The 15,917-nt window shown below is 32.0% G+C and overlaps 1 protein-coding gene across 1 annotated transcript; it reads left to right on the top strand.

Annotated features, from left to right (window-relative positions):
- The first annotated feature begins 11,462 nt into the window (after positions 1-11,462).
- Positions 11,463-15,078, top strand: LOC132058990 (cyclin-D4-1-like). Its single transcript, XM_059451436.1, has 6 exons — positions 11,463-12,085; positions 12,602-12,688; positions 12,804-12,902; positions 13,159-13,360; positions 13,566-13,693; positions 14,145-15,078. The coding sequence occupies exons 1-6, from the start codon at positions 11,780-11,782 to the stop codon at positions 14,367-14,369; spliced, it is 1,047 nt and encodes a 348-aa protein (XP_059307419.1). The 5' UTR covers positions 11,463-11,779; the 3' UTR covers positions 14,370-15,078.
- Positions 15,079-15,917: the final 839 nt, after the last annotated feature.

The following is a 15,917-nucleotide window of genomic DNA, read 5'->3' on the forward strand; positions in this document are numbered from 1 at the left end:
TCATCGAAAATCTTGATTTTTAGTAGTATGTTTTAGTTAAAAACAAAGAGGTTACATATATATAACTACACTACAAGAGTACAAGGTGCTACTAACATTTTACTTCCACAAACAAAAGTGAAAGGCTGCAAAATGAGTTTGAATTGATGCACCACTACACGTGACATGCTATACAGCTTTGATATATTCTTGTACCAAAAAGTTATGGGGGCTAAAAAGTTAGTTTTACCAAATACAAAATAGTAAAAATTGGAATAGAGAAAAAGGAAGATACTGCAGAGAGTATCTATGCTTGGAGAAGAAAAAAAGGGTTACATTTTTTGTGTTTGAATAAAGTCTATAGGTGAAAAGAAATAAGCATGCCTGCTATATCTTATTTACTTTATTAGATCCATTGATCTATACGTTTGCAATAAAGCTTTATTCTTATTCTCAGTAGTACCTTCATTTGATTCCATTTCCATTAAAAATTTCTGTCTTTTTTACCTAGAGACATGTTGAAAGTGTTGAGAATAGCTAAGATGATTAAACTAGCTGGCATACCATCCCACAAAAAGAGAATAGAAATGAAGAAAACGATATAAGGATTTAACGATCGAGGTTCGAGTTATATCCTTATAAGAGCTAGGTATATTATGCGCTGTTGATGTGAGATCTTGATCAACATCCAGAATCTCTATTGCAAGTCTAAGAACCTGTTTAGATTAACTGATTAATAATTAGCTAGCTGGTAAGTATTAAGGAGATCGTATTTGGATATAAACTTCATTGAAAAAAAAAATGTAAAAATTGAATATTTGATAAAACTTCCTTTGAACTACGCTATCAAACCCAGAGGTGGAGATATAAAAACTTCAGATATTGAAAAAATATTATGTTTTATGTGTATATAAGATTGACTTTTTATATTTTTGATAAAACTTCCTGATATTCAAACCATTATTTCAATATTTCAGTTGGACGTAAAATATTCGCTTGAAACCCAGACTCGAGCGTTCCTATTTGCAGATAATTATTTAAGTATTTGATACTAAGAAAAATATTTTATGGTCAGCCCTAATAACTACTAGTTATCTACTATTATAGAAGCACCAGTTTGAAGCAGGATCGTCGTCATCCTTCCAAGGGTAATTTCGGAATTGTATGATTTTCGTTCCTTCAGAATATTGTAATTGACTGCTTTATTAGGTGTACTTTTATCATATTTGGACATAAAAACCGCCCATACTTTGTTTTCAACTTTTTTGTCCGATGAAAAAGCTGCACCTTACTTCAACTTCCTATGCTGTGGGGCCCATCTGCTTTTCCTATTTTCACGGCTCTTTGGTTCGTTACATTTTCTATAACATCAGTGGACCCACCACTTTATTTTGTATAGACAAATTCCATTTCTCTTTAGTGGCAAATCAATTTTTTTATTTTATTTAAGTCATTCAATTTTTCATCTGAATTCCTTCAAATGTTAATTACGCACTTCATTAATACTCATATTTTATTTACAAAGCATTTTCAAATAGGGAACTCAAGGACTATGTGATTGTTGTTTGTTCTTATACTAATGTTAATAATATTTATCCACTATTAATTTTACGTTTAATGAAATGATTTATTACCATACAAAAATATAACTTTTCAAATACTCTGAAACAAAAAAAAAATATTGTAACATAAATTATTGAATCCGTGCTTTCAAAAATTTTAGCTTTTCACACGTGATTTTCACCAAAAATCGTAAAATATGTAGAATTTTTTTTTAATTGCATAGGGATAAAATTATAATTATAACTATTATAGAAGAGTGAGTTTGGTCATCAACCCACTCTTCTATAATAGTAATTAAAAAAATAAAATAAGGTGGAGTTCACGTGAAGAATTAGGAGACAATTGCCAAAAAAAAAAAAAATTAAGGTGGGGTCCACGTGAAGAAGAAGGAGAAAATTGCGGAAAAAAAAATAGGACATTTAAATAATGATAATAAGTTCAGAAAATGGTAAAGGTATACTTAGAGAAAATTTAAAGAAGAGAAATTCAAGAAAAAAGAAATAACGATTTAAATTGAACACAAAAATCGCTAAAGAAGTCGTAAAACCAAAAGATTTAAAACTTATACCTGTGGGTAAGGATAAAAATGCACTAATTTTAGACACATACGTCTCACACAAATAATGAGGAATAAAATCAAGAAGACGAAATATAAACGGTCAAGATACGTATCCACATATTTTCTTAAAATGATGAAGTTGGTCTATACTTAAAAATTTTTACAACATAAGCTTTTTGATTGTTGAGAGTAGAAAGAGATGATGACATGAAACTCGGTAGGAGAAGGTGTATTTCAAATCTTTCAATTGGAGAACTAAACCAAGAAAGTCATTTATGGGAGAAGCGGACTAAGTAAAATAATTTATTGATATTTTCAATTAATTGAATTATAATACTTTCTATAAAAAAATAATCATAATTATATTACTAAAACGTACTCTCTCTGTCCTATTTTATGTGATATAGTTTGACTAGGCACGAAGTTTAATAAAGAAATGAAAGATCTTTAAAACTTATGGTCTAAAACAAGTCATAGATATTTGTGTGGATTTAAATCATTTCATTAAAAGCAAAAGGGGAAATTTTAAGTTAAATGATTTCTAAACATAAAAATATAATTCTTTTTAAATTAAAAGAAAAATGTGATACTATTTTTTATGTTGGGCCCGTCTTTAGCACGGGCTTTCATCATCTAGTATATCCTATAATTGCAAGTTTTGAAATTCTCATTCTCTCCACTTTCCCCCTAAGAGTTAATTACATAAATGCTCATTCAATAGACATATCTATTGTAAAAAAAATTGTTAATTAACTTTATTTTTTTTCGCAATAATTCACTTATTTCGCTCCAAATTATTTAGAATATCATTTTTTGGCCGGAAATATAGCACCAACCCTCACCGGTTTTCCTATATTTGGCAAGCCACAACTTTAAAATATCATTAAAATCATTTTTTTTTTTTTTACATAAAATCACATGCCCTTAAGATTTATCCCCTTTTCAGAATATCAATAACAATGTAGATGGACAAATTTCAAAATGTTTTTTTCCACGTGAAATCACACGCTCTACAATTTGTGCCGTTCCTATATTTTCAATAAGAAATGTAGATGTAGAGTTTTGTATGCTTTTTCCCTGCAGATGTTTATTCATATATTTTTTTTGCCTAAAAAGTTAAATGAATTTAATAAAAATATATTCTAAACACAAGCTAAGGTCAAAAGGTGATATATATATATATATAGATAATCTTACTTTTATCGTAGGAAAATCATGAGTTTTTGTTGAGAGAATTTCATTAAAAATCATAGCCATTCTTTTTCATAACCATTTTATTCCTAAATTAATTTATTACCTGCTCTTAAGAATAAAAAATTCGACATCATGGAAAAGTTTATATAAACTAATAATTGAAAAAATTTATACATACTTTATGCATTTTCTATGTATATCAGATTATAGTCACGGAGTGTTGTTGATCCAACAATTATTCAGAGTTATCATTAAGTGTTTGAATTTCATTAGGAAAAAGCTGAAAGCATCAATTAAAGTCAATAAATTACGCCGGTGGATTTAAATTAGATTTAGTTGTATTCAGTTAGATACTTTTAATCGTTCTAAATTTAATGCATATTAAATTCATTGAAATCTTTGTAGTTACGTTCATGCGTGTGGATCTAATTAATCATAGGGACAATTATGAGTAGACTAGTAATCTTGAGTAGTACTACCAAATAGGGGCATAATTGCAATGTAAAGTCTTTATTGTATTTTCATTCAAAGAAAAAAAGTGAAAATGGAAAGGGTAAAACAATTTTTTTTTACCAAACTATAAATGCAAGTCACGTGTTTTGCGTATGAGATTTTATGACTTTTAAGTTTAATTAATTATTTTTACATAAACATTGGATGTTGATACGTATGTCTGGAAGAAGATGACATACTCTAGAGAAGTTTTCCAGTATATCACTTTTTAAGTTTTGCCTCTAAATTATAGGATGTAGGATAATATCTTCACCTTGATCATTATTATAGTGATTACACACAAATATATAAAGGGAGTTAATAACTATAAGATAAGTAAGCCTCTCCAGACCATACAAGTGCGCGTCGAGCCCAGGCGAAGGGTTTGGTTAAGATATGGCAGATTCCACCAAGTATACAAATGGAACCTAACCATACATGTCCTCCGATTATATCTTCTAAATTGTCCACACTAACAATCCATCCTTCCCCTCCAAAAGGGGATTTTAGTAAATAACCAATATGACACTTGGGCTAAGGGTCAAGTTGGTAATTTTTCTTACATCTCCCCCTCCCGGAGCCCAGGTATCATATACGGCCCCACCACATATCTTTCCGGCTAAGGAATGGGAAATCTTTCTCCCGTTACATGAATCCAATTTTCATTTCATCCGGGAAAAGCCATTTTTTTCTCAACAATGTCTTTGTCATTTGATCCAATAGCGTTCCGTTAGATAGGAACATATTTGATAAATACTGATAACTCTTGGATATGAATATTTTCCCTCTTTTTTTTTAATATCATTCCTTAAGTCCCATAGGTTTGATCCTGTAGAATTTGACCCATTTTCTCATTGAACGAAAGGTACGAAATAAATCAGATTGGTAAAAGTACCGTGTGAAATCTTCGGTTTTTCCCCTTCCTCGATCCCTATCCCATAGGTACATTGTTTGAATCAATAGAGAACCTTTTCTTCTGTATGAATCGATATTATTCCATTCCAAATCCTTCCCGATACCTCCCAAGGAAAATCTCGAATTTGGATCCCAAATTGAGAACAAAAGCTCGTTGCTTTTTCTTTCCCTATAATTTAATTGAAGCCGCAGCCCTATCCATTTATTCATTCGACCCAACTTTATCTTGTTCCGTTCCAAGAATTCTAACACGGTTTTATACCCATCTAGGAACAATGAAATTTTGCATCACTCAAAATTGACAATTAGTGATACAGAATTTCATTAAGCAATTTTATATATTGGGTTAAGGCCAAAAGATATGGAAATATATTTTTTTTCTTTTTTAATTGAATTCCGCAAATAGGTCGATGGGGAAAATCAAACTCCCCACCTTGCAGTTTCTTGTTTCTTTTTTTTCTAAGTTATAATATCGTTGAATAGACTAGTAATTTTGAATAGTAACAAGTAGGGGCATAACTGGAATGCAAAGTCTTATTGTAGTTTCATTTTCAAAGAAAAAAGTGAAAAAGAGAAGGGCAAGACAATTTTTTTTTTTTCCTAAACTTATAAATGCAAATTAGTCACGTGCATTTTTGTGCATGAGTTTTTATGACTTTCAAGGTTAATTAATTGATTTAACATAAACATTAGATGCTGATAAGTATGTTTGGAAGGAGACGATGCACTCTAGAAAAGTTCCAATGTATAACTTGTAAGTTTTGTCTCTAAATTCTAGGATCTAGGATAATGTCTTCACCTAGGTCATTATTATAGTGATTACACACAAATATATATAAAGGAAGTTAATACTATTATATTTTATCGTTTCTTTTTCTCTAAGTTATAATATCGTCGAATAGAGTACTAATCTTGAGTAGTAACAAAAAGGGGCATAATTGGAATGTAGAGTCTTTATTGTATTTTCATTTTGCAAAGAAAAAAGTGAAAAAGAAAAAGGCAAAATATTTTTTTTTCACCAAACCTATAAATACAAGTCACGTGCATGTTTTGTGTATGAGTTTTTATGACATTTAAGGTTAATTAATTGATGTATGACATTTAAGGTTAATTAATTGATTTAAATGTGTCTGGAGGAAAATGATATACTCTATAGAAGTTCCAGTAAATCAATTTTAAGTTTTGCCTCTATATTTTAGGATCCAGGACAATATCTTCACCTAGGTCATTATTATAGTGATTAAACACAAATATATAAAGGGAGTTACTACTATTAAATTTTCTTGTTTATTATCGTCGAGTAAACTAGTAACCTTGGGTAATAACAAGTAGGGGCATAATTGGAATGTATAGCCTTTATTGTATTTTCATTTTCAAAGAAAACAAGTGCCAAACAAAAGGGTAAGACAATTTTTTTCTCACCAAACATATACATGTAAGTCATGTGCATTTTTTGTGTATGAGTTTTTATGATTTTTATAAGGCAAAATACATCAAATGCACCCTCAACTTGTCTCGAAATGTCAAATTCACACTCCAACTTATCAGACGACCTATTACCTCCCTACACATGTAAAAAGTGAATTTATTTCCTCCCTAAAACGTGATATGGCAAAGAAAGTATATTCACTTTCCTAAAGGTGCGTGAGAAGGATTCCTTTAATTTAAAATGAGGAATTATACACGTGTCACTATTTTATTGGCCATTATATAACTAAAGTATTCTTCAACTTCTTCTTAATACATTAACTGTTTCTCATACAATTAATTATTTTAGGTTCCTCTTTTTATATTTATTTATTTATTTGTGGGTCCCACTTCTTCTTTACTCCTTGTATCTTCTTCAGCACCACTTCGTCTTCTTCACCGTCGAGACATTCCGACAAAGCGACAATCTCATAAACTTTGAAAGAGAATTTTTAAGGAGGAAAGTTAAAGGTAATGGAGAAGACTACGACTTCCATCAAAAAATTAATGATTCCTCTCCATAAAATCTATGTTTTCTGCCCAAACTCATCGAAGAACCCACCGGAGAAAACCATTGGGAAGACGACGACTCCTTCTGGAAACCCCGTCCAATCTCTCCATAAAACTCATGATTTATTTTGCCTAAACCCATCGAAAACTCATCGGAGAAGACTCCCATTCTTACACTAAATTAGCCACCGCCTCGCCGGAAAACTCACATCCTTACAAAAGGATTTCAATGGAGGTAAAACGAGCATAATCCAGCCAACAAGAAAAAAAAAAGATCCACTCCTTAGAAGAACAAAATGAGTGAAAACAAAAGAATCCAGAAAAATGAATCTTCTCGGAATTAGACTTTTCCGACCAAATAGCACTTGGGATTTCTTTCACATCATGCCTAATTAAAATAAAAAACCAAAAAAATACATAGCAAAATTATAAGCCACTCCATTGTAAATCTTACGATTAAAAGTCGCAGGCAGAGGGGAACGGGAGTGGGTTAGATTCTGGTGATGAAAGAGATCACAATTATTTAGGAATTTTAGTAGTTAATTAGTGTTAACTAATGTAAAAATTGTGAAAGCAAAGAAAGAGTAAAGAATTAAAAAATACAATAGACTTATGACATAGCACTGATGTGGTGTTGACGTGGCGACGCGTGCAAAACACTGCCTATCACAACATTTGGTTTTGATGTTTCAGGGAGGTAATAAATTCACTTTTTATATGTGTAGGGGGGTAATAGGTCGTTCGATTAGTTGGAGTGTGAATTCGACATTTCGAGACAAGTTAAGGGTGCATTTGATGTATTTTGCCATTTTTATAATTGATTAACATAGACATTGGATGCTGATAAGTATGTTGGAGGAAGACGATATGCTCTAGAGAAGTTCCAGTATATCACTTTTAAATTTTGCCTCTAAATTCTAGGATCTATAATAATATCTTCACCTAGCTCATTATTATAGCAATTACACACAAATATAAAGGGAGTTAGTACTATTGCACTATTTTTTACGTAAAATCACTTATATATATACAAATAACCAGTTAGTAGAATTAAGGTTGTGGTTTCCCAAATTTTATAGGTGTGACAAATTACTATTATAACTTAGAAAAAAACATTTTTTGATCATATCTTTGAAAAATAATCGTTGCTCAGAATACATGAATTCATTTCTTGTTCGTTCCGCCATCTCAAAAAAAAATTGTTGCTTGGAATACATGAATTCATTTTTTGTTCGTTCCGGCATTCCATATCTTTGGAAAATAAATGTTGCTCATAATACATAAATTCATTTCTTGTTCGTTCCGCCATCCCATATTTTTGAAATTAACTCAAAACTTACACAACTTTTTTGCTCAACATTAAGCTATTAATGTCCTAACGTGCTTACTATTTTTGAACTTTTCATGTTATACAGACACAAACATTTGAAGTTGTGAAAGAAAGTGGTTTAACCTTGTAACATGACTTGCAAGTTGGCTAAGTACTTAACAAATATAGTGGTCCTAACTCTGTTCTTCTGCTTGTACTTTTGATGTACATATATTGCTACCTATAGTACTGGAGTTTCGACCTAGCACTTGGAGGTGGAGGTAGAGGCGGAGTCGGGATTCGTAGACCGCGGGACATCATTATCTTAACATAAACGCTAGCGAAACTTTCAATTGCGACTGAGGAATAATGACGTGTCTAACTGGTCACTAGTAGTGTGAACAATGACGAAAATACAAATATATAGATCACATACATATACATAATGTTTTTGAAGTTACACAGGTGCATGTGCACCCCCACCCTTACACGTGGATCCGCTTGCTTGGAGGGACATTGATGAAGCATCTTCTTCCTCCCCACCTCTTACTTAATTAAAAAGCCTTCATAGAAAGCGACGAAAAAAAGAAGAGAGGGATGAGATTTTTCTCGCTTTTGGCATAGTGGGCCCCTTGTGGGAGGCTCACACGACGGGCAATTAGCTCAGTGCGTGGTAGATTGCGTCCCGACAAATTTATAATTTAAACGTTATGAGTTTTAAGTTGAGGGAATGAATTCTGAAATAGGGACCATTGGCATATATACCAGTGGCCAGTCATATAAGTTTAATGTATATCAACTTCATTGAAATCTTTGTAGTTACATTCATGTGTGTCGATCTAATTAATAATAGGAACAAATATGAGTAGACTAGTAATCTTGAGTACTAACGGGGCATAATTGCAATGTTCTTTATTGTATTTTCATTTGCAAAGGAAAAAAGTGAAAAGGGAAAGGGTAAGACAATTTTTTTCACCAAACTATAAATGCAAGTAATATATTCTGTACATGGATCTTTATCACCAACTAAAGTTAAGTGCATGTTTAGAGGAAGAGAATTTACTCTAGAGAAATTCGATTATATCACTTTTAAGTTTTTCCTCTAAATTCTAGGATCTAGAATAATATCTTCACCTAGGTCATTATTAAAGTGACTACACACAAATATATAAAGGGAGTTAATAATTTGACATTTTCTTATTTTCTCTTTCTAAGTTATAATATCGTCCATCTTGAACAAAAATGATTTTAATATGAATTTCCAGTAAATAAAACGTGTCCTTTTTTTTTTCTTTGTCGAAGAAACTCTCTAAATCTTGGAATGAAAATTCAACAACTTCACTAAGGAAGAGAAAAGTAGAAAAATAATAATTCCCAAGTAATTTTCATCTTTCCCGGCCAGTCAATCTTTGTATCTTTCCTTTTGTTTCATTCTAACTTGTAATTACAAGGAAAAAAATAAAATTAATATTGGTGCAAACAGCAAATTTCTTTGCAATTATGGACAAAAGAATATAAGGTGCAAGATTTAATTTCCACATATAAAAAGTTAGAAAATAAGTCACTATAATTATTAGTAACTCGTTCAATGTTAGTAGAGATCTAGACATTTTTAAGTTATGGGATTCTTGAAGCTTTCACTTGATAAGGGAAGATTAAAAAAAAAAAAAATCCTTCAATGTTATCAGTATTTGAGATTTTTGAACATCATTTAAAAAATATGTAATAATTTTAGTCTCTAATCATATTATTATTTGTATAAACTACCATTTATCTCTTCTTAAAATCTCATTATAAACATTCCACCAATTGAAATTGAAGGATAGATTAGGAAAAAAAACAACGATGAAAGACTTATTCTTTTTAAATGTGAAATATTTTAAAACAAATATTTGGAATAGAAATAATGCATCTAGCGGAGTGCTATGTGCGCATCAATATTACTTTACCTTAAAACTGAAACAAGAAAACAAATCCAAAAGGAAATATATCTATTCCATGTACAATCATTTATTTTGTTCTGTCAAAATGTAGAATCATTTATTACATCGTCACTAGCTCATTAGCTCTAGTCAATCCCCTGTGAATCACCATTTTGACTGGCCCACAAAAATGATGAGCCCAAACAAAAATAAATTATTACTTAGGATTTAGGAGAGCCCTTATCAATTCTCTCATTTTTTTTCTTTTTTCTTTCTGAAAAAAAAAAAAAAGGAAAATAGTAATTTGTCACTCCTATAAAATTTGGGAAACACAACCTTAATTCTACTAACTTGTTATTTGGTTGTATACACAAGTGATTTTAGGTAAAAAAAAATAATGCTCGCCGATCATGTTTTGGAAAAATAACCGTTATTATGAAATATCAAATTCCATAATTGAAACACCACGAATATAACGTTTTATTTGTAAATTTTGAAATTCTAAGAAAATGACTATAGTTCAATTATAGGCACTGAAAATGACTGTATTTGTGAATTTTCCCTGATTTTATGTACTCTGTCCGTGCAAGTAATGTGACACTTTTCGCTTATTGAGATTCGGATTATGTGAACTTTGATAACATTTTAAATATATTTGTTCATCATTCTACTAACTTGTTATATGTCTATACAAGTGATTTGAGGTAAAATAAAAAATAAAAAATAGCATTCACTTATCACGCTTTGATCATGTGTTTGAAAAATAATCGTTAGTATTGTCAAATTTCATAATTGAAACACCATGAATATAATGTTTTTCTTGTAAAATTTGAAATTCTAAGAAAGTGACTATATTTCAATTAGTCACTGAAAATGACTATTTGTGAATTGTTCCTCAATTTATATACTCTGTCTTGCAAGTAACGTGACACTTCTCGCTTATTGAGATTTAATATTAATATGTGAACTTTGACCAACATTTTAAATGTATTTATTCATCATTCTACTAACCTGTTATTTGTTTGCATATACAAGTGATTTTAGGTGAAAACGTGTTGTTGATCACGTTTTGGTCATGTCTTTGAAAAACAACCGTTACTATGAAATATCAAATTCCATAACAGAAACACCACTTATAAATTTCACCACTTATAAATTTTGAAATTGTAAGAAAGTGACTATATTTCAATTAGTCACTGAAAATGACTATTTGTGGATTTTTCCTAATTTTATATATTCCAGGCAAGTAATGTGACACTTTTCGCTTATCAAATTCAGATTATGTGAACTTTAACCAACATTTAAATGTATTTGTTCATCGTAGCGACATGCGAAAAGTTGCAACTTATACTCGTATAGTTTTTTATATTTAAAATTTTATTTTAAGACATTAATAGTCAAATTGACTCTCAAAAAATGAAACGTATCGAGACAGAATGATTTCTTCTTTCTTTTTACTCTTTTTTTCTTTTTCTTTTTGTTGTTTATGTTAATTAATGGTGTAGAACCCACAATTCCCTCCTTTACCCTAAAAACAAATGTCCATTTCCTACATAAAGCTTTCTCTTCTCTTCTTTGAACAGTCTCCAAGCACCACATTACTCTCTCTATATACTCTCCTTCTCTGTCTATCCTTCCCCTTTTTACTCTGTTCTTTCCATTAAAACTCCAAAATGAAAAAAATGCTAATGGTCACATGCAAAAAATTGTAGAAATCTTTTTTCCTTGAAAATAGTTGATGGGATATGATTCAATCTTTTAAAGATTGGATTTTTATTAAAGGGTTTTGATAACAGAGTCTTTTTTTGCTATTTTCTTGAAAATGAGATTTTGATTAAAGGGTTTTAATATAAGAGTTTTTTTTTTTCAATGGCTGAAAAAAGCAATGAATGTGTAGCTTCAAATTTACTCCTTTGTAGAGAAACCAAGAATCTTTGCTTTGATGATCTTGATGATTCTTTGGTCAATAATGATGACCAAAAAAATCAAGAAAACAGTAAAGGTTTGAGCTTTAATGACTATGGTGGCAGATCAATGGCATTGATTGAAGAAAGCTTTTGTTTTATGGTTGAAAAGGAAAAAGATTTTTTACCTAAAGATGATTATCTTAAGAGATTAAGAACTGGAGACTTGGATTTGAATCTTAGAAGAGAGGCTCTTAATTGGATTTGGAAGGTTAATTATATGTTCTTTTTTGTTGTTGCAAATCTTCCTTTTCTTGAAAATGTTGGCATTGCTTTTTTCTGTTCCATTTTAATCAACTTATGTTTGCATTAATCTCAATCTTAATCTTATACCCTTTTAGGGAAATGTTGGTTTTCTCATTGAGTTTCTAGGAGTCTTCATTTTCGTTGTCGCACCCGTGACGGATTCTCCAAAAATGCATTATTTTGGAGTGTCCGCCTTCGATATTTTCGAGGAGTCCGAACAGCATAGGTTTCTAGTTCTTTCCGGAAAATAATAATTTTTTTTTATCTCTGATGTCCTTTTCTAGGATCTTACTTGAAAAATGCACATTGATTAGTGGGACATAAATAGGCATCCATTGATTGTTTTTTAAAGCACAAAATAGTAAAATGAGAGCTTTTTGATGTTTATTTAATATTAGTTAAGTTGGAAATGCACTAATGAAAATTCTGCTTAGTCATTGTTTTTTTTCTGATTTGGTTTTTTGTGTTTTGTGCCTTGCAGGCTCATGTGCACTATGGGTTTGGAGAGCTGAGTTTTTGTTTGTCAATAAATTACCTTGATAGGTTTCTGTCTTTGTATGAATTGCCAGTAAGTCACACTTTAAATAATTTGTCTTACACTTTGTTTCCTTGTGTTTGAACTTTTCACTGTTAGTTGAATTATTCTGCATTCTGCTAAATTACTGTTTTTCTTGTTTTTACAGAGAGGTAAAACTTGGACAATTCAATTGTTAGCTGTAGCCTGTTTATCCCTTGCAGTCAAAATGGAAGAAATTGATGTTCCCTTGACTGTTGATTTACAGGTAAATGAAAGTATACATTCAAGAACTTGTTTTGTTAACAGTTATCTGATTAAAAACTTTCTTGAATTAGAGTATTTGTAGTAAATCTTGAGTTCTTTTTTCTGGGCAAGTTGCACATTTGGCCAGTCGACAAAAAATAATTACATTCTCAAGCTAATGATACAAAATATATACACTGCTTCGTATCAAAAATGTATAATTTATGTTTATATTTTTGGTGGGCAGCTATTTATGTCAAATTGCTTTTTTGGAACAGGTAGGGGAACCTAAGTTTTTATTTGAAGGTAAAACAATACAAAGAATGGAACTTTTGGTATTGAGCACATTGAGGTGGAGAATGCAAGCTTATACACCTTGCACATTCATAGATTATTTTATGAAAAAGATGAATCTTGATGAAATCCCATCAAGGCAATTGGTCCCTAGACCAATTCAACTAATATTAAGAACCATAAAAGGTTAATACTCTCACCACACTTTTGAGTCTTTTTGGATTAGAAATCTATGTTGCTCGAACTCTCTGAAAATGTTGCCGCACCTGGTGGTATTTTTGAAGAGTCCGAGCTACATAGGTTGGAATTGAATTCAAGTTGTACAGTTACTTGGTACTAAAAAATCATTATGTGTTTGATCCAGTGCTTTGGTTGGAAAAATTGAATGCAGGTATTGACTTCTTGGAATTCAGGCCTTCTGAAATTGCAGCAGCAGTGGCGATTTCTGTTTCAGGGGAAAGGTCACAAGCCATTGACATTGATAAGGCAATGCCTTGCTTCTCCATACAAGTAGAAAAGGTGAAAGATTTTGAGTGGTGCCCCACTCATATAAAACTCTTGATACTTGCCCCCACTAAACTTTCTTTTAGTGGAAAGAGTGCAACTATAATATGTGGATTAGGCGCACATCACGAGTTCAAACTCTGCTAATATATATAAGTACAGAAGAATTAAAAGGCAGATCGTTATCCACTGAGTTTCAAACTGTTCGCCACTGGCCTATATTCTTGATTCTTGATTATCACAAAACCGTGATGTGTGGATTAAGGTTCACATCACGAGTTCGAATGCCAGTACTGTTTAAGTAGCGAAGAATAAACAGGCATGTTGTTACCACCGAGTTTTGAACCGTGCGCCACTAATCAGGATTCTTGATTATCCCTCTTGACTCTTGATGCATTAAAAAATTCCAACTTGATTATATTTATTTGTTTATTTATGTGTTTTTCTTCTTCTTGTGATAATGCAGGACAGAGTGATGAAGTGCCTTGAACTGATTCAAGATTTGACATTGGTTAGTGGGACTAGTGCTGCTACTGCTGCATCAGAACCTCATAGTCCCAATGGGGTGTTGGAAGCTGCTTGTTTGAGCTATAAAAGTGGTGAAGGAACAATTGGCTCATGTCCAAATTCATCAAACACTAGTAGTCCAGATGCTAAAAGGAGGAAACTTGATACAACACCAATCTCTTGAGGGGAATTGAGGAAAAGAAAAGTGATGAACTCTTAATTATGTTAACATGAACTCTTAATTATGTTAATCTTTTTTCAGCTTTTAGAGCTTCACACCCCCTAAGTCCAATCAGTTTTGGCTAAATGGAAGATTTATTGTGGCTTTAAAAGTCACAAAAGCATTTAGAAAAAGAGGAGGGAGTTGGGGGGGTGGAGGTTTTGGGGGGGTGGGGGGATGGGGTGAGGGGTCCTTACTTTTAGCATGAAAAGAATTGTCACCAGCTGTTAATAATAATCCTGAGTTGTCGACAACCATAGTAATAGGAGGGTTGAGGTGAAGGATGGAGTTTTTTTAATTTTATTTTTGGGTTATTTTTTATTCAAATGAAAAATATATAGAGTGAAAGGGGATCTGTTTGGGGATGGGGGTGGGAGTGGGGGTGGGACAGAAAAAAAGAAGAATAGAGGATTAAAGTAATATAGTTTGTGGAGGCTATTAGATGGTGGTATTGTTTGACTAGTTCTATATTTTGTCGTGAAATTGAGATGTATTTTCATGGTACTATGGAATAAAACATCCAAAAAGGCCTTGTGCTCTTCATTTTTGTTAATAAAGGTGTATTGTGTTGTGAAAAATGGACCTCTGTTCATTATATGGGATGCGGAAAAAGTATACATGTATTATTAATGCAGAGATTAATTATTTAAAGATAAAAATACTCTTTTAGACTAAGTAGTTCTTGTATAACAATTTTTTATTGTCAATCGTTCTATAACAACAACATATACAGTATAATCTCATAAGTGAGGGATGGAGAGGGGTCGAGTGTATGTTGACCTTCCCTTATCTTGAGAGTTAGAGAGATTCTTTTCGATAGACACTCGGCTCAAGAAAAGCAACTCAAAACAAGTCAGAAAAAGAAATAACGAAAGTGAAAAAGCCATGTCAAAGCATTTGAAAAATGAATAGTAGCTACAAGAAGTACAAGAAACAACAGATAATAACAAACATCGAAGGACGAGAAACTACATGACTAATACTATGACTAGTAGTATTAGAGGATAAGAGAGACAACACTCTATTATCTACGCGCTATCTGTCAGGTGTCCTCATAACCTCTCACTCTAAGGTCATTTTCTCGGTAAGATGGAACTGTACCATGTCTCGTCTAATCACCTCTCCCAATACTTCTTCGGCCTACCTCTACCTCTTCTAAATCCATCCATAGACAATCTCTCACACCTCCACATTGGGGCATCCGCGCATCTCTTCTTCACATATCCGAACCATCTCATCCTCGCTTCCTGCATCTTGTCCTCCACCAAAGCAACTCCTATCTTGTCTCGGATATCTTTAGTTCTAATCTTATCTCTTCTACTATGGCCACACATCCAATGCAAGATCCTCATCTTCTGAACGTGAGCCTTCTTGACTGGCCAACACTCTGCTTCATACAACATAATAGGTCTAACCACAACTCTGTAAAACTTGCCTTTAAATTTTGGTGGCACCTTCTTTTCACACAAGACTCCGGACGCAAGCCTCCATGTTATTCACCCAACACCAATA

Source organism: Lycium ferocissimum, chromosome 6 (assembly GCF_029784015.1).
Source record: "Lycium ferocissimum isolate CSIRO_LF1 chromosome 6, AGI_CSIRO_Lferr_CH_V1, whole genome shotgun sequence".
Classification (NCBI taxonomy): Eukaryota; Viridiplantae; Streptophyta; class Magnoliopsida; order Solanales; family Solanaceae; genus Lycium; species Lycium ferocissimum.

Excerpts from the sequence above, each read along its gene's own strand:
- LOC132058990 (XM_059451436.1), top strand. The coding sequence starts at position 11,780 with ATGGCTGAAAAAAGCAATGAATGTGTAGCTTCAAATTTACTCCTTTGT. Across the intron at positions 12,086-12,601 it reads CTCTTAATTGGATTTGGAAG|GCTCATGTGCACTATGGGTT; the intron begins GTTAATTATATG and ends TGTGCCTTGCAG. Across the intron at positions 12,903-13,158 it reads CCTTGACTGTTGATTTACAG|GTAGGGGAACCTAAGTTTTT; the intron begins GTAAATGAAAGT and ends TTTTTGGAACAG.